The sequence below is a fragment of the Medicago sativa genome, chromosome 3 (genome assembly GCF_051527215.1).
Source record: "Medicago sativa cultivar Bolivia chromosome 3, Bolivia_mono, whole genome shotgun sequence".
Taxonomy (NCBI): Eukaryota; Viridiplantae; Streptophyta; class Magnoliopsida; order Fabales; family Fabaceae; genus Medicago; species Medicago sativa.
This window is the reverse complement of record NC_140751.1, coordinates 71,187,281-71,212,675: the sequence shown is the minus strand read 5'-3', so window position 1 is coordinate 71,212,675 and position 25,395 is coordinate 71,187,281. Positions and strand designations below refer to the sequence as shown.

The 25,395-nt window shown below is 33.3% G+C and overlaps 3 protein-coding genes and 2 non-coding genes across 7 annotated transcripts; 4 read left to right on the top strand and 1 right to left on the bottom strand.

The window, feature by feature from the left end:
• Positions 1-2,123: 2,123 nt before the first annotated feature.
• Positions 2,124-6,162, bottom strand: LOC146939800 (Aldolase-type TIM barrel family protein). Its single transcript, XM_085753361.1, has 6 exons — positions 5,915-6,162; positions 5,414-5,626; positions 4,630-4,725; positions 3,710-3,855; positions 2,918-3,137; positions 2,124-2,817 (listed from the first exon to the last, which is right to left on the bottom strand). The coding sequence occupies exons 1-6, from the start codon at positions 6,047-6,049 to the stop codon at positions 2,635-2,637; spliced, it is 993 nt and encodes a 330-aa protein (XP_085609487.1). The 5' UTR covers positions 6,050-6,162; the 3' UTR covers positions 2,124-2,634.
• Positions 6,163-7,835: 1,673 nt separating this feature from the next.
• LOC146939799 (folylpolyglutamate synthase-like) lies at positions 7,836-17,041 on the top strand. Of its 3 annotated transcripts, none has more exons than XR_015031766.1 (16): positions 7,836-7,936; positions 8,060-8,196; positions 8,434-8,499; positions 8,907-9,016; positions 10,492-10,552; positions 11,315-11,398; positions 11,503-11,559; positions 11,690-11,750; positions 12,187-12,233; positions 13,079-13,156; positions 13,925-14,089; positions 14,193-14,477; positions 14,855-14,933; positions 15,866-16,018; positions 16,155-16,320; positions 16,581-17,041. XR_015031766.1 is itself a non-coding variant. In XM_085753350.1 (16 exons), the coding sequence occupies exons 1-16, from the start codon at positions 7,927-7,929 to the stop codon at positions 16,638-16,640; spliced, it is 1,602 nt and encodes a 533-aa protein (XP_085609476.1). In that variant the 5' UTR covers positions 7,836-7,926; the 3' UTR covers positions 16,641-17,041. The 3 variants fall into 3 exon arrangements, 2 of the variants coding, with proteins under 2 accessions (XP_085609476.1, XP_085609475.1); XM_085753350.1 differs by having other exon boundaries at positions 16,172-16,320; XM_085753349.1 differs by having other exon boundaries at positions 16,169-16,320.
• A 1,123-nt stretch (positions 17,042-18,164) lies between these two features.
• TRNAV-CAC (transfer RNA valine (anticodon CAC)) lies at positions 18,165-18,238 on the top strand. Its single transcript has one exon. It is a non-coding gene; the product is annotated as a tRNA-Val (tRNA).
• A 65-nt stretch (positions 18,239-18,303) lies between these two features.
• LOC146939797 (uncharacterized) lies at positions 18,304-21,819 on the top strand. Its single transcript, XM_085753348.1, has 6 exons — positions 18,304-18,505; positions 18,636-18,675; positions 18,864-18,956; positions 19,592-19,757; positions 20,630-20,903; positions 21,073-21,819. Exons 1-6 carry the CDS (start codon positions 18,446-18,448, stop codon positions 21,259-21,261), a joined length of 822 nt encoding a protein of 273 aa, XP_085609474.1. The 5' UTR covers positions 18,304-18,445; the 3' UTR covers positions 21,262-21,819.
• A 3,492-nt stretch (positions 21,820-25,311) lies between these two features.
• On the top strand, positions 25,312-25,385 carry TRNAV-CAC (transfer RNA valine (anticodon CAC)). The gene has a single exon. It is a non-coding gene; the product is annotated as a tRNA-Val (tRNA).
• The last annotated feature ends 10 nt before the right edge of the window (positions 25,386-25,395 follow it).

Genomic DNA, 25,395 nt, shown 5'->3' with positions numbered 1-25,395 from the left:
TCCTTGAACATTGCAGCACATAGTTGGCCATGAGAAGTAAAGTTGGTCATGAGAAAAAATTTACTGGGAAAGATATACTCCAACATGTTTAAGTGACCGTTCTTGACTTTCACATACCCAAAATTAGTGTCAAAGTAGGAATCAGTGATTTTTATATCGACGTTGAAACTTAAAAGATATTTTTTTATCCGAAGGAATCAGTGATATTCTTCGAACAAAAACCTTCTGACCAATATAATTACAAGATATAACCTTTCCTTCAAGCACATATCTTCTCATTTTTGTAAGCTGAACCTTCCTTCTCCAATTTCACCCTTAAACTTTGGAATTAAATTTTTTCTGATGCTTGCATGAATTTTTCCACAGTACAAACAGACATAAACAACAACCGTAAAACAAAATAATTGCATATAAATTAAAAAAATAACACATGAATAATAATTAAACATATATGATATTTCTTTTTATTAAAAAATATTACCTTTTCATCTAGCAAAAGCATTTGAATACTTCCTTCAGAAGAGTTGATGCGATATAGAATTGACCAAAGATGAATGACTCAAGCCCTCAAATGAAACTCAATTTTACCACAAACAATCTCGAAGTTACTTTCACCAATGTCATCCTAAAATAAATGTGATACACATTAGTCATGCTACTATGAGATGGTGTATTAGAAGGGGTCACATTGGCGGCTACTAAACTGCTGTTGCGGCTACCAATGGTCACTGCATTGAGCTTGAAATATTGGTCACTGTTCGCTTGATTACCATAGTGCCTCTATTCCTTAGATTAAGGAATGACAGGATCAGCAAAATGATAAATAAGGAAATAAAATAAATTTCTGAGCTTAATAATAATTGCATAAATTTCTTAGGTGCAGGTTTGTTACATTAAATCCGTGATATCTTCTACTACTGTGTTTGGTATGGCTTTGGAACATGTAAAAGTACGGTAAAAAAAACACGTTACCGTAGAAGCCATGTTTTCCAGCTTCTGCCTTTTTACGGTGAAAGTGCTTTGAGAAGTGGTATTGGGCTTCCAAATGTGTTTCCAAACACGCGTACATCTATTTACTTTTGTCTGCACGGGTTCTTTTCTGCTTTTCAGTATATATAAACCAGAGGGATATACTAAGTTGTAAGGAGCTTGTTAGACTCCATTTTATTTCTAAGTATACCACTATGCTAGACAAACCCCAATATGAATGAATGAGTTATAGCAGAAAATAAACGGTCTAATATATGACTCATCAATGAACATGTGATTTGAATTCTCTATAAACTATTAAGTGTAAAGACTTCAGACAGCTAGGCCTAGGCTAGGTATAAAAATTGATTTAGCTTAATATATAAGTTTTTAACTATGTAGTCTAATATATGGCTACATAAAATAAAAATAAAACAAAGTTATGATAACATTAAGATACAAGTTATGTGAACTCACTTGAAAATCACACTTGAAATAGAAAAATATGATTGAAGAACATCCAAACATCTTAGATGATGAAGAAAGAAAAATCATCATCAACGAAGACATCAATTAATTGAGATTTGAAAGGTTAAAGAGAAGTGGCTGCTATTGAAAGTGTTGAGGTTTGAAACAGTCTTATACTAATAACTTGGGAGTAGCAGTGAGAGTTAATCGGATTCAACAACAGAAGAAGATTTGGTTAGTGTTATCCTTTGTGGCACGGGAAGACCGGTTCATAAGCATATAAAATTGACTTTAATCTATATACACGACACATACATTTAACAAGATCAATCTTTAATAACTAAATTATAGCATTTTTTATTCTAAAGAGCCCTAACTTTTGCAGTATTTTGTCATATAAACTACTTATGAAGCGAGGACGATTTGTTTTAACAATGAGTAATAATTGATATTGAATTTCTTAGGGGGAAAAAATGGGATGTTGGACACTTTAAGTTTATTTTAGGTTTTAAATTAGTCTCTTAAGTTTAAAATGTTTAAAGTTAGTCTCAAATGTTACTGATGTTGCAATAAATAAGTCATTTCCGTCACTTGATCGACTAACTATATAATGTCCACGTGGCTAACAGAAATGTACACGTAAATACACTTGTATAAATAAATTATTATAAATATTATATAATCAATTTTATTTTTTTGAGACGAGACAATTCATCTTATTTCATTTGATAACAAGTGATTGATAAAAGACAATACATCTATAAACAATTGGGAGCTAACTTCTAATGGGGCTGTCTGTGCTAATTCATGAGCCACCTGCCACCCCATTTGCTACCCTCCGGCTAAACTCTACCTTAAAGTTGGTAAAATGAGTACTAAGTAGCTGATGACAATAGTTGATGATACTCCCAAACTATTATTACTGTTGACAGTGTCAACGACGAGCTTTGAATCCAAAGAAAGTCGACATTCTCCATACTGAGGTCAGCTACCCACTGCAGCGCGTAACAAAGTCTTAAAGCCTTGTCAATATCTACCGAACACAGTGGTGCAAACCATGTTGTTCTAGCAAGCACATAACCTCCGTTGGCATCTCAGATACACATACATAAATGTTAGGATATTTTAAAATGAACAGAACGGAATGAAATAAAGAATCCATTCCATTTGTTCTTGATTCACCTGAAATTTGACATTCTACTTGAAGTTTTGCTGTATTATAAGTTGTGCCCCTTCAACTAGTCTCTTAATCACTTCACGAGCAGACAAAATTTCCTTGATGAGACCAACACTTTGGCCAGCATACATACACATGCTCTCAAGATCTCCTGTAGTTGTCATGTTTGGGACTGTACCGGCAAAACGGCGTATCTCTTTCTCCTGGAGGATGACAAAAGTATATAATCAAATAAAAAGGTCATAGTACAGTAGCCTACAAAGATGCTTCCACTAATGAAATAAATGAAAGCTGAAACTTTACCACGCCATGAATCGTTGAATGGCCAATGACAGGTTGGTTGGCTTCACTTTCATGAGCTGGAAGGGATCTCCAGTCTTTGAAGAAAGGTGTCTGCAGGACACGATGTGGTGCATCGGGCCACCTTGCTCTCCCAAATACATCCGTGTACTCAGTTTCATCGAGTTCAACTAACTTTCTTTTGTATATAGGATGAGCATAGCTTTCCTCAGTTGCAAGAAACCTGCAAACAAGACCATTTGCATGAATATTAGTGTTAGAAACAAGTCCTGTTCAAATTAAGATTGTCTTGACTTGTTGGTGAATCAGGTCTTAATTTCATGAGTCATGAATGTGAACTTGTGAAAACTCTGGTCATTCATGATCAATAAACTAAGACGGACAAATGAAAACACAATCACTAATCTTCAGGATGCATTTCAAGAGAGTTTTCATTTGTATGGGCAAACATCAAAATGACTTCCAAATTCTTTAGAAAATAGACAGTATCATTAAAGTGAGCTACACACAGATTACAGGATGATACAAGAATCAATTAAAAATCACTTCCCTTCCATCACCATTTTCCTCAGTCATCCTATTAACCCCAGATTAAATATGCAAAATATGAATTCAATATTTGATCTGATAAGGAATACAATTGTTTAAGGTATTAGCCTACATGTAGGCTGCTATGGATGCAGCAACTGTACTTCAGTTGAAAAACATAAAAATGTGTTCTAAGATACTCCTCAAAGAATATTGAGCAATATCCTTAAATATCACATGTATAAGTTTAAATATTTCAATATGTACCTAGTGCCTAGACAGACGCCTTGAGCACCAAGTGCTAGAGCAGCAACATAACCTCGACCATCTACAATTCCTCCAGCTGCAATAACAGGTATATCACGGTCCCCAACAAGATCGACCACCCTCGGCACCAATGAAATTAAACTATCCTGCAATAAAATACAGGGGGAATACTAATATCTATGATCAACAGTAATGGAAAGGACTAGGGTGGAAATAATGATCAGTTACCATTTACATCAGCTACTTAAGATCATTAAAGCAATGACCGACAATAAAAGATTGATTCCTTCAAAGGATATGAACATTGCATATTTAATTTACAGCCTTTCAGTGACAAGATTGAACAAGCCTCATTTCAACAGATTGTTTTTTAACTATGGATGGGAGTGAAAAATAGGTGTTACACTAAAACTCATTATTTATGACTGAAAAACATCAAAGATGAAATTTTTCTTTTTGATTCACGGCTTCCTCAAATTAAGGCTTCTCACTAATTTTATTGGAACATGAGAAAAATCACCCCAAAGTTTCTAGGTATAAATTGAACTTGGGAATAAGGATGCTGAACAGACCATGAGGTTTTCAGGGAAATTTTACAGGCTTGTCAAGATATAGGCATAACTCATCTTTCAAATATATTTTCCTATCAAACCTAAGTGTTATAATATGAAACATATGTTGCAGTCAATTGTGACAGTAGGTACTGTGTAAGTCATTAACCCCTTTTCTCAAGAATAGTAAAAACCAATCAAAAGTAATGAATAGCATGATATCAGCAATTTTTCTACCATTCTGTGCTTGAACTGACACAATAAATTACTAACTATACTTACTTATCACCACTGAGATAAAGATAGCTTATCTATAGTTCTATACTGAAAAACATATGCATACATCAAAACCATGACAAGCATGCACACCTGACCAATAACATGACCACCTGCTTCACGACCTTGCAGAATGATTCCATCGGCACCTGCATCAATTGCCTTTTTTGCACTTTCGAAACTTCCGACCTATAATAGAAACACAAATATAAGTAACAGGTCAGATCCCAAACAGAATGAAAATAACTTCTCAATATGCAACAATAACCTACATTTAGCAGCAAACATTCTTAAGTCAAGCAGCTGGCCTACTAGCCACCAACTAGCAATCATCCAATTGCTTTCTTGACTACAATGTTAGCATTTATAATTTATTCCAAAACAGGTATGTAAAATAAAAATTAAAACAGGCTGAGAGATTCACTTTTTGTATATTGACAATCATGTTTAGTTATTTTGAATTTATAAGTAAAACAGTCTAGACTAAGGGACTGTTTGGATTGATTTATTTGAGTTTACCTACTGACATAAACATTAAACACTTGTGGGGTTTTTTAAGAGAGCTTATGGAAACAACGTCTGAGATGCATAGACGGTTTTTAGCTTATTTTCATAAGTTATCCATGACAGTTTATGAAAATAGTTTATAGCTTATATTAAAACAATTTGACTTTATTTTATCTTTTGTTATAGAAATAAAGTATACACAATCACTTATATGATAAGCACTTAGTATGCTATAAGCGCTTAATTAAGTTGTTTATCAAAACATGGCCTAATTTTAGTTATGCATCAGATAAATATAAGCAAAATAATATCAATTGTATATGAATCAAAAGGAAAACTAAAATTAGAAATGGGATGGCATAAGACTAACCTGTGGAACAATTTTAACCCCAGCTGCATGAGCCTTGGCAACCAATTCGGTTGTACAATCACCCCAATAAGTTTGCAATACTGCGACTTTTTCGTCAAGAATGACCTTCAAGTTCTCCTCATGAGGAAAAGCTAGAACTAAACCAATCCCAAAGGGTTTATCAGTTAAGGTCCTTGTTTTCCTTATGAGCTCCCTCAAGTAATCCGGTGATTCCTACATATTCATACACACAATTACACTGTATGCATATGATAGTACTAAAAGGGAAAGTGGAAAGAAACAAAATTGAAGACTTGAAAATTTCAAGTTAAAACTTGAGATTACACACGCAAAGACAGTATAGTAATAGTAATAGTAATAATATTATAAGACACCTGACACGACATTCACACAGTCATATGTATCAGTGTCGTGTTTGTCAGATATTGACACATGTCACATGTATCAGTGTCGTGTTTGTTAGATAATAAATTAATAAGGGGGTGAGTGAAGCAAAGGTACCCAGTCAGGGGCCCTGAGAAGACCAAGAGCGCCAGCATTGGCAACAGCAGCAACAAGTTGAGGACCAGAGATATCAGGACCTAGTGGTGCCTGAACTATGCCATATTCAAAACCCAATATTCCTCTCCAACCCATGTTGAAGCCTCTCTCTCTCTCTCTCTCTCTACGTATTGCTGAATCAAAATTCTGTTTTCTTTCAAGAAAATCGGATGTAGGAAGAATGGTGAGGTGTAAAACACTTTTTACGTGCTTCTAGTACTTTGCACGCGTGTGTGCCTTTTATACCCACATTTGGCAGTGGCAATGGCAACTATTAACTGACTAGTACTAGTTCTTTGTAGTCTTGACGTAAGCCAATACGTACCTGTGTTCTTTTTGTACTCTGAACTTGACATGTATGCATCATGGTCGTGATTTAATGATTTTTTTAGATTATTTTATTAGTACATGATAAACACAATGCTTTGTCCTACCAGGAATAACAATAGTAGTGCGTCAAGAAACGGGTCAAACACCCCTCACTTTATTTAATACAAGTCAAATACCTCTTTTGATCATTTAAATTAATAAAAATAACGGATTAGTCGTTTTTTAAATTTTAAATAGGTATTTTTAATTTTTATAAATTTTAAATAGGTCTTTTAAATTTTTAATTTATCGTATTTATTTGAGGTTTTTAAGTTTTAAATAGATCCTTAAATGATAACGATATATTAAATTAACAACTTAAATGACTTATTTAAAACTTAAAAAACCTAAATGATTAATCGGATGTTTTTGTGAAACTTAAAAGAACAAAACATGCATTTGACATTTAATTTTTTTTAATCAGCAAAATTTATTATGCCAAAAATGTGTAAGAAACACAAAAACTTGGAACACAAGATAAATGCAAAAGTGCCCGTATATATGCATTTGACATTTAATATACTTCAACTCTTATATTTCAACAACCCAATATCTTTTTTTTTGGTTACAAAGCTAAATTTCACAACCCAATAACCCAATATCTAATACTATGTTCATTCAATATTTTCTCTTTTTTCATAATGTAACACATTTATCACTTCACGCATTTTATTTTATTTGTCAATTGTTTTAGGTGTCCGAAAAATATTTTCCTTATTATTTGCACCTTTAATTATTGTAGATAATGATTATAGTTTCAAGTATTTAGTTCTTGTTCTTTAAAAAAATGTATTTACTCCTTATCTCCAATGCCTTTTTTAAGAAACAAAGAATAAATATTTTTTTTGTCAAGTAGCTTAGTGGCTAGAGCTTACGCAATTTATTTGTGGAGAAATGGAGTGTCCGGGATTCGAACTCCAACCACCGCATACAATATACAATATCCCTGACAACTGAGCAGCTCACGAGGATGACTAAATGGTTTTTTTTTTTTATTAAAGAACAAAGACTAAATTGTAAACTATGAAAAATAAGAAAGAGAAAAGGCACATGCAAATTAGTTAGCCTCCTAATAAAGTGAATTTATGCGGTGATATGATAAAATATCATTGAATATAAGTGTAAAGTAATTTACACAGACGGTACAAGACAATGCATTGCCATTAAACTCTTAAATTAGGAGTATAATAGTCGGTTTGGTTCAATTTTTAAGAGTAAATGAATCCAAACCAATAAAACTAATTCGTTTAATTTAATTTTGATCTGAAAATATAAATAAACTACCCCTCCGTCCCTATAGCGTTTAGATTCACGTATTTAGATGTGGAGAACGGAGTAAAAAAAATTTACTCTCAAGGAGGTGACAATCCAACAACCGTTGATCAAGATCAAACGTTAGGTGATTCATAGAAACTGCGCGCTTAAAGACAAATGAGAATGTCATTGTAATTGTAATGCTTTGCCACCATCTCCTCATCCCTCCAAGACCACTCCTTCAATCTTCTAATCCTTCATTCTCAATCCCTTTTCCACGCTATAACAATTCTCTTATCCTTTCTACCAATACACAATCTCTCTGTTTCACACCTCAATCCAAATTAACCATGGCCCAAGGTATTCAATTTCAAATCTCGCTTCTTCTAATATTTTAACCTTTATGCGTTCTGCTTCAGCTCAAGTTTAAATTTTTATGCTGATTGGCTTATTGGGTCATTTTTCTTTTGCTTATATTTACAGAAGGAGATAATGGGTCTCCAAAATCATCGCCATATGAAGAAGCATTGGAAGCCTTGTCATCTTTGATTACTAAACGCACTCGTGTTGGTGATGTCAATATGGAGGAACGATTCCTCGTCTTATTCGAGTACTTAAAGGTACGTAATGTGTTTGTGGATTGGCTTCTATGAACATTGAACACACTGACATGTTGACACCGATGATAATTTAAGAAAATGAATTAGTTGAATGCACATGGGACACTTATATGAACATGCTTTCAATCAGAAGTGTCAATGCTAAAAAGACCGCCTTTCAATATATTTGATCACTTTGTTGTGAAAATTGTCTGCATGTTTTGTGATGTTAACAATGGTGTGGTGTTGATTTGGTAGATGCTTGAATTGGAAGAGGCGATTTCGAATTTGAAGATTATCCATGTTGCTGGTACCAAAGGGAAGGTACTTTTATTAATTAAACTTTGATCTATGCTTGCTTTGAAAGTTAAACCATGTTTGAATATATTAGTTTGATTTGCTAGGACTTTAAAGTTATTGCTTTTGAAGTTAACTTACTTTATTAAACTTCCATGGATTGTTACTTCTTCGGAAAAAGCGAAAGCATGTTGAAAGTCCATGAATGTAGAAGTTACAATTAATACTTTTGAAAATTAATATAATGTATCTTATGGATTTGTGTTTCATACTGTTCAATGAGAGGAACAAACTTTTTGTAATAATTGATGTGGTTGGTTGGTTGGTAGTTTGTGGTCTCTTATACAGTGCCTTTGTTTTTCAGTTTCTATTTTTACTCTTGCATCTGTAATGACTAATAATGTATATTTTGTTTTTACACCTTGCTTATGTAGGGATCTACATGCACCTTCACAGAATCTATATTACGCAACTGTGGTTTTCGCACTGGCCTTTTCACTTCTCCTCATCTAATTGATATACGAGAAAGATTTCGTTTAGATGGGTGAGTGTCTCAGATGTATTTATTGACTTTATTAAGTATTCAACTTGTGTTATTTTGCATATTGAATTCATTCATTTTCTTTGACGGGGGCGACTATTATATTTTTTTATAATCTCCATCTGTCATTTACTTTGCTTTTGGGCATATAATTGACTATGGATTCTGATTAATCCGTTAACAATGGTTTGTAACAAAATTAATCTTTAATATTAGCAGCTATTTAGAGCAATAGCTTGTATAGTTGTACATACTAGTATAGTAGCTTATTTGTGTGCATAGCTGTACAATTAGTTATAACAACTGTTATTACAGTTGCTGAGTCAGAACATCAGATATGTCGTTACAACAGAATGTCATAGAGCCACTGAAGTAATCTCATATGGAGAAGGAACAAGCATAGAACTGAGTTGAAAGCAACACCTTCCATCCTAGTTGTGCAGCACGAAGTAAGGAGGTTGCACAATTTCAGAACTCTTATTTCGCATCAAAGCTATTTTTGATTCCATAATCTCAATGATGCTCTTGAAGGTCTCGATGAAGACTATCACCCTTTTGTCACTATGATTCATGATATAGTGGATCCTATTCTGTCACTGAGATAGAAGCACTTCTGGCTCAAGAAGCTGGGTTAGGGAAGCATTGCCAATTTACTGGTTTAGAGGCGTCCTGTAAATGTTTGAAAGTTTCTTCTTCACCTTCGTAGGCTTCACACAAGTTCTCTGTTTCGTCATGATCAATGTGATTTGACCTCTCCTCAAGTAGACGTGACCCCTTTCTCTTTGTTTATTCAAAGGGAAGTACCTGCATATATGATCTAACGTACATTGACAACATTATCATCACGAGGTCCTCTTTTTCCCTCGTTATTTCACTCATCAGTATGCTGGATTCTAAGTTTGCACTTAAAGTTCGGAGCTCTGGATTATTTTCTTGCAGTTGACTTTGAACACCTACCCAGTGGTGCTATCTTTCTCTTCTTATCTGAATATATTTGAGACCTTCTCAATTGAGCTCACATGACTGTATCCACGAGCTTTCCACTCCCATTATCAGTTGAGAAAACATGAAGCTGATTTTGCTCTAGACCCAAATTTGTACAGATTAACAGTTGTGGGCTTGCAATATGATACTTTGACTTAATAAGAAATACTTTGCATTGTGTCAATATCAGTAGTAGGTTATGTGTATTCTTAGCTGTGCAGTTAAAATGGGAACTGACATTATAGTTATTGAGTAAGCACATTCACTTATGCTGTTGTAACAGAATGTAATAGAGGCTATGAAGCTCTCTCACCGTATAAATAAAACCTCAATCATTGAATCATTTTCACTCTTATATCGTCATTCTTGTCCTTCTATGTTTTACCAAGTCTCATCAACCTACTAAAATACATCATGTGCTGCCTTTTAGTTCATCTTTTGCAGCATGGCTATTATGCTATGATTCATTAGCACTACTCTTGTTACTTCTGCAGTGCGGAAATCTGTGAAGAGAAATTTTTAGCATATTTCTGGTGGTGTTATGATAGACTAAAGGTATATTTCATGAATAAATGCATCATTAAATTTTTTACTGGCAGAAGTTTTGCCTAGTTTTAAAACTTGGTTATTGTTTTCCTCCTTTTTGCTTATTTGAATTTGAACCAAATTTCATTCCTTATTTGAACTGGTGGTAACTTTCTTCCACCTAATCTTTACAGGTCCATAAACTAGCTTAGAAGTAACATTAAAGAGTGACTAGCAGCTATTTCATTTTTCTTCCTTTTTGAGTTATTACTTGAATGGATTTCAGAAGATAATTGATAGAGAAAATACTAAGGTTTAGCTGTTAGTGTTAATATTTGTAAAACTGAGTGTCATCTGGAACAGTAAACAAAATGGTGTTAATTTTCACCATGGTGGTTCTAGCACAATGAACTTACTCCCTCCGGTCACTATTATAAGCAAATTTTGACTTTTTAGGTTCATTCAATAAATGATGCATGTGGTCTATATTGTAGACTACATACATCGTTTATTAAATGAATCTAAAAAGTAGAAATTTGCTTATAATAGTGACCGGAGGGAGTATGTAACAATAACAATTTCTGTGTTGCATAACAGTAATACCATCTTTCCATTAAAAAAAAATAATACCATCTTAAATCCATGCATGGCTAATCATCATAGTGATCTCTTCGAAGTGGTAGTTACAGAAGTGATCCCTTCGAAGTGGTAGTTACAGAATTATAAAAAAGGGCTTGTGGTTTGATGTGCTTTTCTATAAGTGGTATCTTATATTAGCTTGGTGATGCACAGGAAAAAACCAATGACAAAATTCCAATGCCTACCTTTTTCCACTTCCTTGCTTTACTCGCCTTCAAGATATTTTCAGAAGAGAAGGTTTGATCCCCGTGCTTTAAATATCCCTGTGCTTTAAACTCCTATGCAAACTTGTTTTCATACTGATCATATTTCTTTTTTATTTTACTTTAAATTCTATACAGGTGGATGTTTGCATAATGGAGGTTGGGTTAGGTGGCAAATACGATGCAACAAATGTGGTATGCATAATTGCCATTTCAGCATAAACATGTTGGCCTTCAACTACCATCATAAGATTGCTTTACTTGAATACATATTTTTTTACGAACTTAAATTAGAGCATGCTCATGCAGATGTTTTATATTTCAGGTGCAGAAACCTATTGTGTGTGGTATAACTTCTCTTGGGTATGACCACATGGAAATTCTTGGTTAGTGCTCTCCCACTCCCACCAACTCTCTTTTTGTAATTCCGGTAGTTGATAATTTACAGCACACCTATTGCTCATGAAAATTGTGAAATAACTTGAAATTTAAAATAAAAGGAATTCATACTTGGCACAACGTGTGTTGCCAATACAACAAGTAATTAATAAAAAAAAAAATGCTGTGATTGTGATTGTGATCTCATTTTTCAGTATATAGTACATGGAGATGTGTAACTTATAAATCTTGGATAGTTACATAGGTGAATGATTATACTTTTTTTGTAACCTGATTAAATGTATAATCTGTGTTAAATTTCATTGTCCTATTATTTATGTTGAAGAATATGAATTATCAGAATATGGCTGAATTTCATGTTGCACACTCACTGATTTGTTCAACCATTTGGGCTTACCTCTGTCTGGTTGACTATATTAACAGGGAATACTCTTGGAGAAATTGCTGGTGAGAAGGCGGGAATCTTAAAGGTAATACTTTGAGTAAAATAATATCTTCTTAATCGTTTTAACCCTTCATTGGACCCTGTCATAGAGGGTGCGTTGTAGCACCAAGTTGTCAGGTAAAAGCCAGGTTGTTAAGAGGGGATAGCTTCCACTTTGAACTAGAGTTCTGTGTCTCACATCCAACATCCAACCAATATAGAAGTCACACGCATGTTATTTTCTTTCTTTTTTAATTTAATTTTTATAAGTAGAAGAAAATAAGAGGAGTCATGGTGTATTGGTTGGAGTGGTGTATTGGTTGGAGTTTCTGCTGATTTGGATTTCAGGAGTTTGAGTTGGATTTGCCTGCAGTCACAATTTCACAGTCAACACATCGGTGGTCGTTGGATTAGATCGAGATCAGACAGTGCAAAAGCAAACATATCTCAATTTTTTTAAAGTCTAAAATACCGAGCTTGAGATTTGGACTGTCCAATCTCAATCCAACAGCAAGCAATGGGCTGACTGCGAGAATGTGTTGTGACTGCAGGCAATCCAAGTTCGTTAGAGTTGTGAGATCAATCTCCTGCAAATGTATAGTAATGTTGCTTACACTGGAGCTATAATAGGTCAGACCCTTCCCTAGAACTCACCACTGTGGCATCTTTATAGTAAGAGGTTTCCCTTTTAAAAAAAAATACCGGAAAAGCTCCAAAGTGTGTATTGGGAATTTGCAATTTCATGTGCAACACAGCTGTGATTATATCTATCTTGTACACTTTCCTGTCTTTCCTTGTATGACCCTGTGCTTTTTTTTTTATCCTTTATTATTTTTATAGAAATTTCTTTTCATTTCTTATATTTATTTTATATATTTTGACTTTATGTAGCATCAAATTCCAGCATTTACAGTGACTCAACCTGATGAAGCAATGGATGTACTTAAAGAGAAGGCTTCTCAATTGAACGTAAGTACATTGTTTCACGTGCTTACTTCTATTTCAAAGTCAGATAAGATAGTACAAGTCAGTGCATGTACTGATAAAAATGTAAAAGTATTGTCATCGGTTTAGATTGATTTATGTAACCATATTACACCAGATCAAAATTTGGAAGAAAATTTCACGTATTTTTTTCCATCTATGTATTTTACTGTTGAACTATTAACTATCTGACGATATGTACATTATTTAATTGTCTTGACCAATGATTTGTCCTACGATCCTGTTTGTACATCTATTTATTCTGCCAAAATGATGATATATCGTGAGAACCACATTACTTGGATTTGTGTTGACTTTGAAAGAAAATAATTCCTTCGACTAGATTCAATATGCTGGGCCATACATACTCATGCTACATTTAAATAAGTGTGGCTTCATTCTCTGTACTTTTACATTTATCAAGGATCCTTTGAAAGTTAATAGATTCAAAACATCAAATTCAGATCTTTCTTGTCTTCCCTAGTTGGAATAGGATTAGTGTGTGTTGAATGTAAAGTTGAATGAATTGATTCTGTAAAATTGATATTGGCTAAAAGTGAGTTGAATGTAAAGTTTATGTTTGGGATATATTCATGTAAAAGTGAATTGAACAATAATTTAAAGGTTAAAAGTCACTTGTAGAAACAAAAGCTCTAAATCCCAGCTTTAAGTTAGAATTGGTTTTTGAGGTGAAATCAACTTCAATCTCTGGTTTTCATATTCAATCAGCTGAGCATATCTAACTAACTGTAGGTACCTCTTCAAGTAACATCTCCGTTAGATGCCAAATTACTAAATGGTTTAAAATTAGGGCTTGAAGGTGAGCACCAATATGTTAATGCTGGTCTTGCTGTTGCATTATGCTCTACATGGATGAATATAAATGGCCATCTTGAAGAGTCTCATTTGAAACAGATTGTAAGTTCCAGATGTTAAAAGCAGTTTCTTAACCGCCCTTCCTTTTGTGTTTATGTATTGTTATTGTCATGCCTGCTGACTTGATTTATTTGCCTGCTTGAAGCAACACACTTTGCCAGAGCAGTTCATAAACGGTTTAACAACTGCAAGTCTGCAAGGAAGGGCTCAGATTGTTCGTGACGAACATGTCAACAACAAAATCTCAAATGAACTTGTCTTCTTTTTAGATGGGGCTCATAGTCCTGAAAGCATGGAAGCATGTGCGAAGTGGTTTTCCCTTGCAATCAAAGACCAGAACCAGACCTTGTTTCATCAGAGAGCTGATAATTCCAAGTTCTCAAATAAAGTGGTGAAGACGCACCAAGGTGAAGCACAAAAATCTGCACAGGTTGGTAAATAAGCTGTTATTGATGTTTTCCGAGAAATCAGTAGTCATGATGAATGTCCACAAAATTGTTATTTTGGTTCCCTCTGATGCATAATTTCTGTGTAGTGTATTGCATGGACAGAAAGAATGTTACTGGTGAAGTAAACAAAATAAGAATAACTAAATTGTGTTGGTAGTAGGAAAAAAAAATGATTTGTTAAATGGGAATCATAAGTTCATAACTATAAGCTCTTGAAGTGATTCATATGACTTGTGTACAGAATGGGGAAAAAATGGTGGGATAGGATAGAAATGCTAAATGTATGAATCGTGATCTTTTTCATCAATAATTTGATTGAAGTCATTGATTTTTTTTATTTATTTTTTTTTTTTTGCAGATTTTGCTGTTCAATTGTATGTCTGTACGCGATCCTCAGTTACTTCTTCCTCACTTGATGAAAACTTGTGCTGATCATGGCAAGTAATCTCTAGACTTTCTTACTACATGGTTACTTTGTAATGGCTTAGGGTGTGTTTGTTCAAGGTTTATAATGTTATTCCTGGGAATGTGAGATTGGAAATACAATACTCCCATGTTTGTTTCAAGTTTAAAAAAGTTATTCCCAGGTATTCTTTATTCCAAGGAATGTTATTTACACATGATTTCTTCACTTTTTATTCCCATACTTAAGAGTGGAAATAACAATATAACATTCCCATGGGAATAAATATTAACTAGCTATAACTTTCCACTACCACTTACATTCATTTTTATTTGTTTTTTTATATTTTTTAAATGAAACAAATTTTAAAAATATTCCCTGGGAATTTTTTTTATTTTTTTTTTGCCAAACACATGAGTAGGAACTAGGAATGTTATTCCTGAGAATCATACTCCTGGGAAAAGGAATGTAATTTCAAGCCATGAAATAAACATACCATTAGTCCCATATTGGTTCAAAGTATTCATTGACTAATGAATACTTATCAAATAAGTGGCTTTGTCCTCGATTAAGGTCATGTTTGGATAAACAATTTAAATAAGTGCTTATCATATAAGCGCTTATCATGTGAGTGCTCGTGTATGAGTTATTTTTATAACAAAAGATAAAATAAAGTCAATCTATTTTCATATAAACTACAAGCTGTTTTCATAAGCTATCCTGGAGAGCTTGTGGGAATACGTATGGACATGCTATAAGTTGTTCCAGAAGGTCTCCCAAACAGTCACACATGTAGGTATGTTTTATGTTAATAGATAAACTGATAAACTCAAAAAAGTCCATCCAAACAAGCCTTAATTTAGTGATAGTTTGGGTCTATCAGGGTGAAATGTAATGCTGGATGCTTTTTATATTTGATATTTCTTTTTCTTATTTTAGAATTAAATAACTGGACTGAAACTGCAGGTGTCTACTTCAAGAAGGCGCTATTTGTGCCTGGTTTATCAATGTACCACAAGATTGGATCTCATGCTTTAACACCAAGTGATTCTAACATTGACCTGTCATGGCAGTTCACTCTACAAAGAGTATGGGAAAATCTCATGCAAGGGAACAAAGGTATTGTTTGATCACATGCAGATTATAAAGAATTCTAATCCACAAACTTGATTATTTGAGATGTTTTTCCCCTTTCTTTCTTCCTAATTGTATTTTTTCGAGTTCATGAGAAATACTAAGACCTTAACCTGTTTAGCGTCATGTGGCTAGCAGGCAAGAATAACAGTGCAGCTTCTGAAGAATTAGCTGGTATGGAAATGAGTGTCAGCAATTGTGAACACAGTGCAGTGTTTTCCTCATTGCCACTGGTTATCAATTGGCTTAGGGACAGAGTGCAACAAAACCAGTCAACTCGCTTTCAGGTAAAATTAATTAGTAGTTACATATTTGGACTGAAGGTTGTGAATATTTGACATGACAGAGTTATGTTAATTATTGATACCTTATAATTGAAGGGCCGAGTTTTTTATTTATAAGAAGGAACATATCGAATGAGAGAAGATAATCTTGACCGTCCAAGTTTTATATGGACGATAAAGATTAGCTGCCTTATATTCTATGCTTTCTTTCATATGTATGTATATATGATCTGACTGCAAAATGTGTGCTGTTGATGCATCAGGTCCTTGTAACTGGTTCCATACATCTTATTGGTGATGTGTTGAAATTGGTAAAAAAGTGATCCTCTGGACCAAATTGAAAGATTTGTTTATTTTCGGACTTCTAAGCAATGAAGTTCCATTATTATTCTCGACAATATCAAACCTGGTATCTGTGTCGTTCGCAGCTCATTGAGAGTGGTTTGGAAACTGCTAATAGAATGTTATCAACACAAGAACATTTTTGGTTTTGGACATTTGATGGATTCATTGGTTTACATCAGCATCAGCTTGGTAATTTTCTTTGTGGGGTCTTTCAATCTTAGTTGGACAATCTTAATTTCATTCTAGTTGAAACCGAAAAGGGTGGATTGTAAGGGAGGAGATTAAGTTGTTGCACTTGCATGTAATCTTATACTTCACGAATCTGGCTTTCTAAATTGATTGAATGGTCATCTTGGACTGCTATTATTTTACAGACAAACTTGGGTTGTACTGTATGAACAAATGCCTTTTCTGTAGAACAAAAAAAGACAGTAAATAGGCAGTTATAAAGTTAACTAAAATGTAAAAACAATTGGATTTAATTCATAATCATTGGATTATTAAAAATATTTAATTCCGATCGTATTTATTTTAAGTATTACATTGAACAAAAAAGTTTTGAAAAATTTATAGATTAGTTTTATCTAATAAATAATGTAGTAGTGAAAATGAGATGCAGAACCAGCTGAGAGATCTTCATTTTACACTTCATTACTATAATTTTATAGGGGTTGATAGAGGATACTGAGACTTCACTTCACTTCACTTAATATACGTTATACTGTTTATAATACTGGAAAAATGGAAGGTGAAGTGGAAATTGCATTATGATGATGGTAAAGAACTGTAGTGCTGAATGGAAAGCCTGTTCCACTTGTAATACGAGAAGAAAAATATTCTTTCGCAGTTCATGCTTTAAGAAGTGATTTATGTATGTATTTAAACTTCATCCTTTAAAATTATAATAAGATCATATCAATGAACCATCACCTCTTGGAGGATTAACAAGCTCTTTATTTCTCTATACATATATAGGGAAAAAAAATCTTATCTTATTTCTTTAATTTATCTAATTTTACTAGAGTAATTATATTCATAATTATGCTATCAAACACTTTGCTATTTTACTTTAAAGAAAAGATTAATTTTTACGTACTAACAATTTAATTTTTTTTTTACCATGCTTTCCAATCAAATTACACCAAGTAAATATTACTATATTAAAATTCAACCTAAAAAAAGTTACATCTTAGTGCGATTTGATGCATACAATTTGATCGTATACAAATTAAATATTTATAGTATGCGATTCAAACCCCAGCCACTACAAAAAAAAAACATCTTTTATTGTTTTTTTGCTGTGGTGGCCGGGATTTGAATTCCGGAGGATTTGAACTCCGGACCTTGCATATTTTATGCATTGTCCAAACCAGCTGAGTTAAGCTCACGAGGACTTTCTTTTATTGTTTGAAATAAATGATTCAGTTTATTGATAATGTTCAAAAATAATTCATTATTGACATGATATATAATCTTTTAAATGAAATAGCTGACAGCAACATGTCTGGGTGGTGTAGTCGGTTATCACGCTAGTCTCACACACTAGAGGTCCCCGGTTCGAACCCGGGCTCAGACATTTTTTTTTCTTAGCTTTTTTTTTATATGGGCTTTATAATTGACATCACGTGGCTCGTGGGCCCCAATATGAATGAAATCATCGTTCATTCAGTTTCACCTGAAGAACAAACCAGAAAATAAAAGTCAAGGGTTTATAGCGATTCTACGTTTTTCCAATTAACGCATTTTTGTTAATTAATCGTAGCGATTATTTGGTTTCGTTTCTATGGAGGAAGATTCTCGTACCAGTAGCAGCAATACAAGCCATTTACTCGGATCAGTTCCAGTGAGTATTCATATCAATCAATTTTTGCAACTATAGCATTATTTTTTTTAGTTTTTCAAATATATATTCTGATTTAGTTTACTATATTGATTATTTATTGTTATCTGATTGTTCATCTTTTGGTACTTAGGCTGTCATTGTTGATCAAAAGAATGCTTCAAACAATCAAGGTATCAAATTACATCATTGTTTTTCTTTTCAGTGTTCCAATTGCATGTAGATTTGAATACTCAAAAATCAAAGTAAATCGCTTTTAAATTATGGTTAATAAAGTTTAGTACATGATTAATAAGCTGCGACACTTGATAATTGATATTTTTATTAACCTAGTCTAATATTTATGAACTTTAACATGTAGTCCCTTATGCAAATATGCAAACATTCCCTCCCAACAGTGGAGGCGGAGGCGGAGGCGGACAACAGGGATATCAAACTCTTGGAACTCCAACTGGTAAGTAATGTTATCAAACTTAATTTGTGACTATGGTTGTTTCTTTTTCTGTTCTTTTTATTAAAAAAAAAAAAAAAAAATTGTTTAGCAGATAAATTGTAGCTTATTATGCTTTTTTATTACTGGATAAAAGTTTAAACCCATTTATATACTTTATGGCTTCACATTTTTGGGGATATCGTATGCGCATTTTTGGGGAGAGGGTTATGACTTACGAGGAGAAAAACAAAAACATTTTGGTAGTTGATGTTTGGGCAGAGCCTTGATTTAATAAGCTAAGAATTGATCACTACTGTGCACGCAGAGTCTTTTTTCTTTGTTTAATTTTAGGCTTTTACCTCTTAGACAACGAGTGATCTAAAGTCTAAACCAATTGAATATGGTGTTACACATAATATGTTTAGTTATGGCTTTATTCGGTTAATGGTTGAATGTGGTTGCAGCATTTTACGCAGTTTGTTTCTGGATTTTGAATGGGCTTGTTATGTTTTCAGTTGCATACTTTGGCTGATAGATGATTAATACTGATGGTTGATTATGTAGCCTGATTAGAGAATAGTTGTAATCTTACATTTTTATTACCAATCTATGCTATATTAATCATTCACGTATCCGTGGCTTATTCATCCATGCAGATGCTTTTGGGCAACAGCCAGCTAATAACTGGCAAGGATTCTTTAGCATCTCATCGTACACACAGTATTTCAACGTGGATACAGATGTTGTCGCAAACAGATTGATAAGTTCCTTGAATCCAGTCGGTGATGACTTTTTTGCAAAGATAGATGCTAACCCTGATCTGTGAGTTATGCATTTTATATTTTTACTGCTACATTTTCGATAACTAAAATGGCAAAACTGATCTTGATTTCATGTGGAAATGTGGTGCTTGGAGGAAAACTTCAGTTGCGCTGTCACAATAACATTTATGGGGAGAAAGTGAAACTTGCCTTTTGCTTCTTCCACTTCCACCCCCTTTTTCTTATTGCCTTCTGTTTGGTCCATTGTACATTGTTGACCCATGCAAAAATATTACTTCTCTAATTGGAATTTGAGAAAATGAAAGTCAGTGGTTGCTGAATAATGCAAACATAAGTTGTTGTTTTATGCAAACTTAGGGTGCCTAGGGACTATAAATATGCCAATTAATGGGAGACATGATGTACTTTTAAACAAACTCTTTTAGCATCCTAGCCCAAAATGTATAAATTTCTGATATTTTTTTATTACATTTTAATTCTTTGCCATATAATGGAGGCAGATATATTGAAATGATGATTTCTACTAATTCCATAAATATATTGATCCAGCCATATTGGAACAAAGCAATTAATATGTACATACCTTAAAATTGTCAGTAGCTAAAGAGAGTTACTGAAGAGCTAGGCAATATCTGTCTTCTCTATTTTTTCCATTTGTGGGTTAAATTACTATATACTATGAATCTATTATGGTCCCTGTTATATAAATATATCTGGTAATGCGATATGCAAGAGAATCGGCAAAAGTTTGATTTGATCCTCCGAGATTTTATTTGATTTTGTCTTTACCAGTCTTAAGTAATGAGATAGCTACTATTGTATTCTCTTTTCCTACATAGTCCAAGACTGTAGTAATAAAGTATAAAAGTATTACTTCATTACTTTCTACTTGATACTTATCCATTATTACAGGTATGGGCTTATATGGATCTCAACAACATTGGTTTTTGTACTTGCCTTACTTGGAAATTTTGCAACGTACCTTATGGAAAAACATACAGATAACAGAACATCATGGAGCTTTGATGTTAGCTATGTGAATACGGCTGCATGGTCTATATATGGCTATGTGATAGTGGTCCCATTGGCATACTACTTTTTCCTTCAGTATATGGGTTCAAATGCTAACCTTATACGGTTTTGGTGCTTGTGGGGGTATTCCCTCACCATTTTCATCTTGTCTTCTGTAAGTTTCCGCTTTCTGTGTATGGCATGTTGTTTTATCACTATATGCTGCAAATTACTATATATTACATTACCTTTTGCACAAGCACATATTGGCTTGCTAGTTTCGATTTATTTATGCATTGCCTTTCATGTTTTTATCTAATAATTGTTTCTCATGAATTTTTCAGTTTCTATTGCTTATTCCAGTTGAGATTCTTCGGTGGATCATAATAATCCTTACCGGTGCTGCCTCAGCTAGCTTTGTTTCTCTGAACCTACGGTCTTTTATAGGAAATGATCTTTCAGTGGCCATAATTGCTGCATTTTTCTTGCAAATAGCTTTGGCCGTCTTCATCAAAGTTCAGTTCTTTGAATAATTAATTCAAAGCATTGCAGTAGTGAAAAATAAAGCTCGAGCCACCATCATCACTACTTCACGCCACTCGCAAGCTGTCTATAATTTGTGTTTTTTTCGGTTAGATAGATGAAAGAAGAGTTAACAGAGTAATGTGATAGATTGTGCTCCCGGAACCAGCTTGGTGACCACCTTTGGCCAAAACCTTGCGATTGACCGATATTTGGGAAGGTGAAGAAGTACAAAGATTGATGCAATGTTTGAGCTCTCCACAATTTTGTAAATATCTGACCTTGTATTTTGCTGTTTTTCTGAAAGTGAAGATGTGATATCTCACCCCTCACATATTCCCAGTGGAGTAGGAAAATATAATGCAAAGAATATATGTGAGGGAGCTTCTATGTCACGATAATTGTATGGGATATCCAGTATTCCAAGGAAGGGGATGTCTTATTGTTAGCTTATATTTTTCGATGAGTATCAGTTTCTTTTTACAATTACTTAGTGGTAGTTAGTATATTTAGACATGAATCTTGTTTATTTTTTAAAATAGTTAGAAAATGATTTATTTATGTTTATATATGACATATGTATGTTCCCAAATATTGTTTTTTGATCCTTAATCATTTTATCGATTGTTTTGGAAAACGTAAAGAACGATTTCTTTTTATTGTTAGATGTAGATTTGGAGCCCCTAATATGGACCCTAAAATTAAGGGACCAGCTGTGGACCTCACTGTATGACTGGCTATAGCCAGTAACCTTCTGACAATCATTTTTGGGTAAATGACAAAAATATTTGGTGGCATAAATTTCAATAACTTCTTTTCTTTATATTTTAGTTTCTTCTTCTACCAACACACATCTCCAACAAAATCTGCAATTGATTCTCTTCTAAAGAACAATTACCACTTCAATACAAGAAGTGGGTGCCATTTTTTTGCCCCTGACCAATCAATTTTTCTAAGTTAGAGGAAGAAGAAGTGATTCAGAACAACATGATCTGCAAGAGTGTAAAATTATAAAAGATACCCTGTTAATACATCTGAACTTGGTTTCTTACTTGTTTGTCTATTTCATTAGTTGTTGTCATCGATTACTTAGATCTGTTAAGTTATCACCGAGTATGGTTTGTCATTGTAATTTTTTTTTTCCTTTAACATTATCCTTATTATCCTTTAAACCAAAAGGCATTGCGTATGAGTGTGTTTTTTGATACTGTGTTGGCTGAAAATCTGGGAAATAAGAACAGATAGCACGGTAAAAACAATTTTCTGTCCTAAAATTAAAATGAAAACTAAATGAAAAGAGAGAGAAGAATGGAAGGCATTCACTGTTTTTGTTTGAAGTGTGTCTAATTGGATATTGGATATACTTTTTGTTAGAACTGCATCATACACAAAAAATAATTAAAGATAGAACTCATCCTTGTTCTAAGAGAGGCACGAGTATATGAATGAAAGGAACTAAATGAACGGAAAAAAGCCTTAATAAAAACAACAACTTCAGCAATAACAGCAAACACCGATTAACATATTCATATCCAGGTTGTAGCAGGTCATTTAATGAGGTCCATCGGTGGACCTTTACTTTTGGGGTCCATATTAAGGGCTCCCGTAGATTTTAGGCTTTATAGATTTCTGATTATATAAATATAATTTTATATAACAAGATTTAATTAATATGAAATTGTTTAATTTTAAATTTGAAACAGCATGAAGTTATATGTTATACACTTGTTATTAGGCTACTAAAGTTGAAGTGTTTTCTTGCCTTAGTCTAGTAATCTCTATACCCTTAGTCTACATTCGGTTCCCTCTTCTCTAATCTTATGCCACTAAAGTTGAAGTGTTTGCTGTTGTTTAAGACACAATTTTAGAGATGGGAGAACTCCTTTAAGAATCGTTGCAAATAATGATAAGAATGGTCGACACTTGATGGTGATTATAAGAAGCGAAACATTCTTTTTATAAGATTGATTATTATTCCATCTGGTTCTTTTTATAAGACACAAATTATTACTTTATCTGGTTCTTTTTATAAAACACAAATGAGTCAACAAAGTTGATATATCTGGTTCATAATACATCTATTTTTGTTGACTAGTTTATCTCTTATAAACAAAATCAGAGGGAGTATAAAACAAGAGTTTATGTTAACATATGATCTGACAACTGACAACTATCAACTTATACTTATTTAACTATACTTCTATTGATTCTTTAAAAAAAAATATCTTTCTATTGTCAGACTCAGTTAACTGTCTATCCATCTTTTGGCCGTTGAGGATGTAGGTTTGACGAATATTTTCATAATATTCTTTCGATATTTATTTGACTAAATTGTGGGAGCTTTGAAAAGGTTGAGTTGTCACTTGCGAGAATATGGAAGAGGAAAAAAATTGCTCTTTAGAGCATACACATCTCTAACATCATCTTGATGGTTTACATCTCTAATTCGTGCAAAATGTGTGCTGTTGATGCATCAGGTCCTTGTAACTGGTTCCATACATCTTATTGGTGATGTGTTGAAATTGGTAAAAAAGTGATCCTCTGGACCAAATTGAAAGATTTGTTTATTTTCGGACTTCTAAGCAATGAAGTTCCATTATTATTCTCGACAATATCAAACCTGGTATCTGTGTCGTTCGCAGCTCATTGAGAGTGGTTTGGAAACTGCTAATAGAATGTTATCAACACAAGAACATTTTTGGTTTTGGACATTTGATGGATTCATTGGTTTACATCAGCATCAGCTTGGTAATTTTCTTTGTGGGGTCTTTCAATCTTAGTTGGACAATCTTAATTTCATTCTAGTTGAAACCGAAAAGGGTGGATTGTAAGGGAGGAGATTAAGTTGTTGCACTTGCATGTAATCTTATACTTCACGAATCTGGCTTTCTAAATTGATTGAATGGTCATCTTGGACTGCTATTATTTTACAGACAAACTTGGGTTGTACTGTATGAACAAATGCCTTTTCTGTAGAACAAAAAAAGACAGTAAATAGGCAGTTATAAAGTTAACTAAAATGTAAAAACAATTGGATTTAATTCATAATCATTGGATTATTAAAAATATTTAATTCCGATCGTATTTATTTTAAGTATTACATTGAACAAAAAAGTTTTGAAAAATTTATAGATTAGTTTTATCTAATAAATAATGTAGTAGTGAAAATGAGATGCAGAACCAGCTGAGAGATCTTCATTTTACACTTCATTACTATAATTTTATAGGGGTTGATAGAGGATACTGAGACTTCACTTCACTTCACTTAATATACGTTATACTGTTTATAATACTGGAAAAATGGAAGGTGAAGTGGAAATTGCATTATGATGATGGTAAAGAACTGTAGTGCTGAATGGAAAGCCTGTTCCACTTGTAATACGAGAAGAAAAATATTCTTTCGCAGTTCATGCTTTAAGAAGTGATTTATGTATGTATTTAAACTTCATCCTTTAAAATTATAATAAGATCATATCAATGAACCATCACCTCTTGGAGGATTAACAAGCTCTTTATTTCTCTATACATATATAGGGAAAAAAAATCTTATCTTATTTCTTTAATTTATCTAATTTTACTAGAGTAATTATATTCATAATTATGCTATCAAACACTTTGCTATTTTACTTTAAAGAAAAGATTAATTTTTACGTACTAACAATTTAATTTTTTTTTTACCATGCTTTCCAATCAAATTACACCAAGTAAATATTACTATATTAAAATTCAACCTAAAAAAAGTTACATCTTAGTGCGATTTGATGCATACAATTTGATCGTATACAAATTAAATATTTATAGTATGCGATTCAAACCCCAGCCACTACAAAAAAAAAACATCTTTTATTGTTTTTTTGCTGTGGTGGCCGGGATTTGAATTCCGGAGGATTTGAACTCCGGACCTTGCATATTTTATGCATTGTCCAAACCAGCTGAGTTAAGCTCACGAGGACTTTCTTTTATTGTTTGAAATAAATGATTCAGTTTATTGATAATGTTCAAAAATAATTCATTATTGACATGATATATAATCTTTTAAATGAAATAGCTGACAGCAACATGTCTGGGTGGTGTAGTCGGTTATCACGCTAGTCTCACACACTAGAGGTCCCCGGTTCGAACCCGGGCTCAGACATTTTTTTTTC

What these genes read in the sequence shown, in the direction of transcription:
- LOC146939800 (XM_085753361.1), bottom strand. Translation starts at nt 6,049, where the DNA reads ATGGGTTGGAGAGGAATATTGGGTTTTGAATATGGCATAGTTCAGGCA. An exon ending in GGGTTAAAATTGTTCCACAG is followed by an intron (nt 4,726 to 5,413) that starts GTTAGTCTTATG and finishes TTTCTATTATAG; the next exon opens with GTCGGAAGTTTCGAAAGTGC. An exon ending in GGCGTCTGTCTAGGCACTAG is followed by an intron (nt 3,138 to 3,709) that starts GTACATATTGAA and finishes TCTTGTTTGCAG; the next exon opens with GTTTCTTGCAACTGAGGAAA.
- LOC146939799 (XM_085753349.1), top strand. An exon ending in TCTTATTCGAGTACTTAAAG is followed by an intron (nt 8,197 to 8,433) that starts GTACGTAATGTG and finishes TTGATTTGGTAG; the next exon opens with ATGCTTGAATTGGAAGAGGC. An exon ending in TCTCATGCAAGGGAACAAAG is followed by an intron (nt 16,019 to 16,168) that starts GTATTGTTTGAT and finishes TCATGTGGCTAG; the next exon opens with CAGGCAAGAATAACAGTGCA.
- LOC146939797 (XM_085753348.1), top strand. Translation starts at nt 18,446, where the DNA reads ATGGAGGAAGATTCTCGTACCAGTAGCAGCAATACAAGCCATTTACTC. An exon ending in GAATGCTTCAAACAATCAAG is followed by an intron (nt 18,676 to 18,863) that starts GTATCAAATTAC and finishes TTTAACATGTAG; the next exon opens with TCCCTTATGCAAATATGCAA. An exon ending in ATAGATGCTAACCCTGATCT is followed by an intron (nt 19,758 to 20,629) that starts GTGAGTTATGCA and finishes CCATTATTACAG; the next exon opens with GTATGGGCTTATATGGATCT.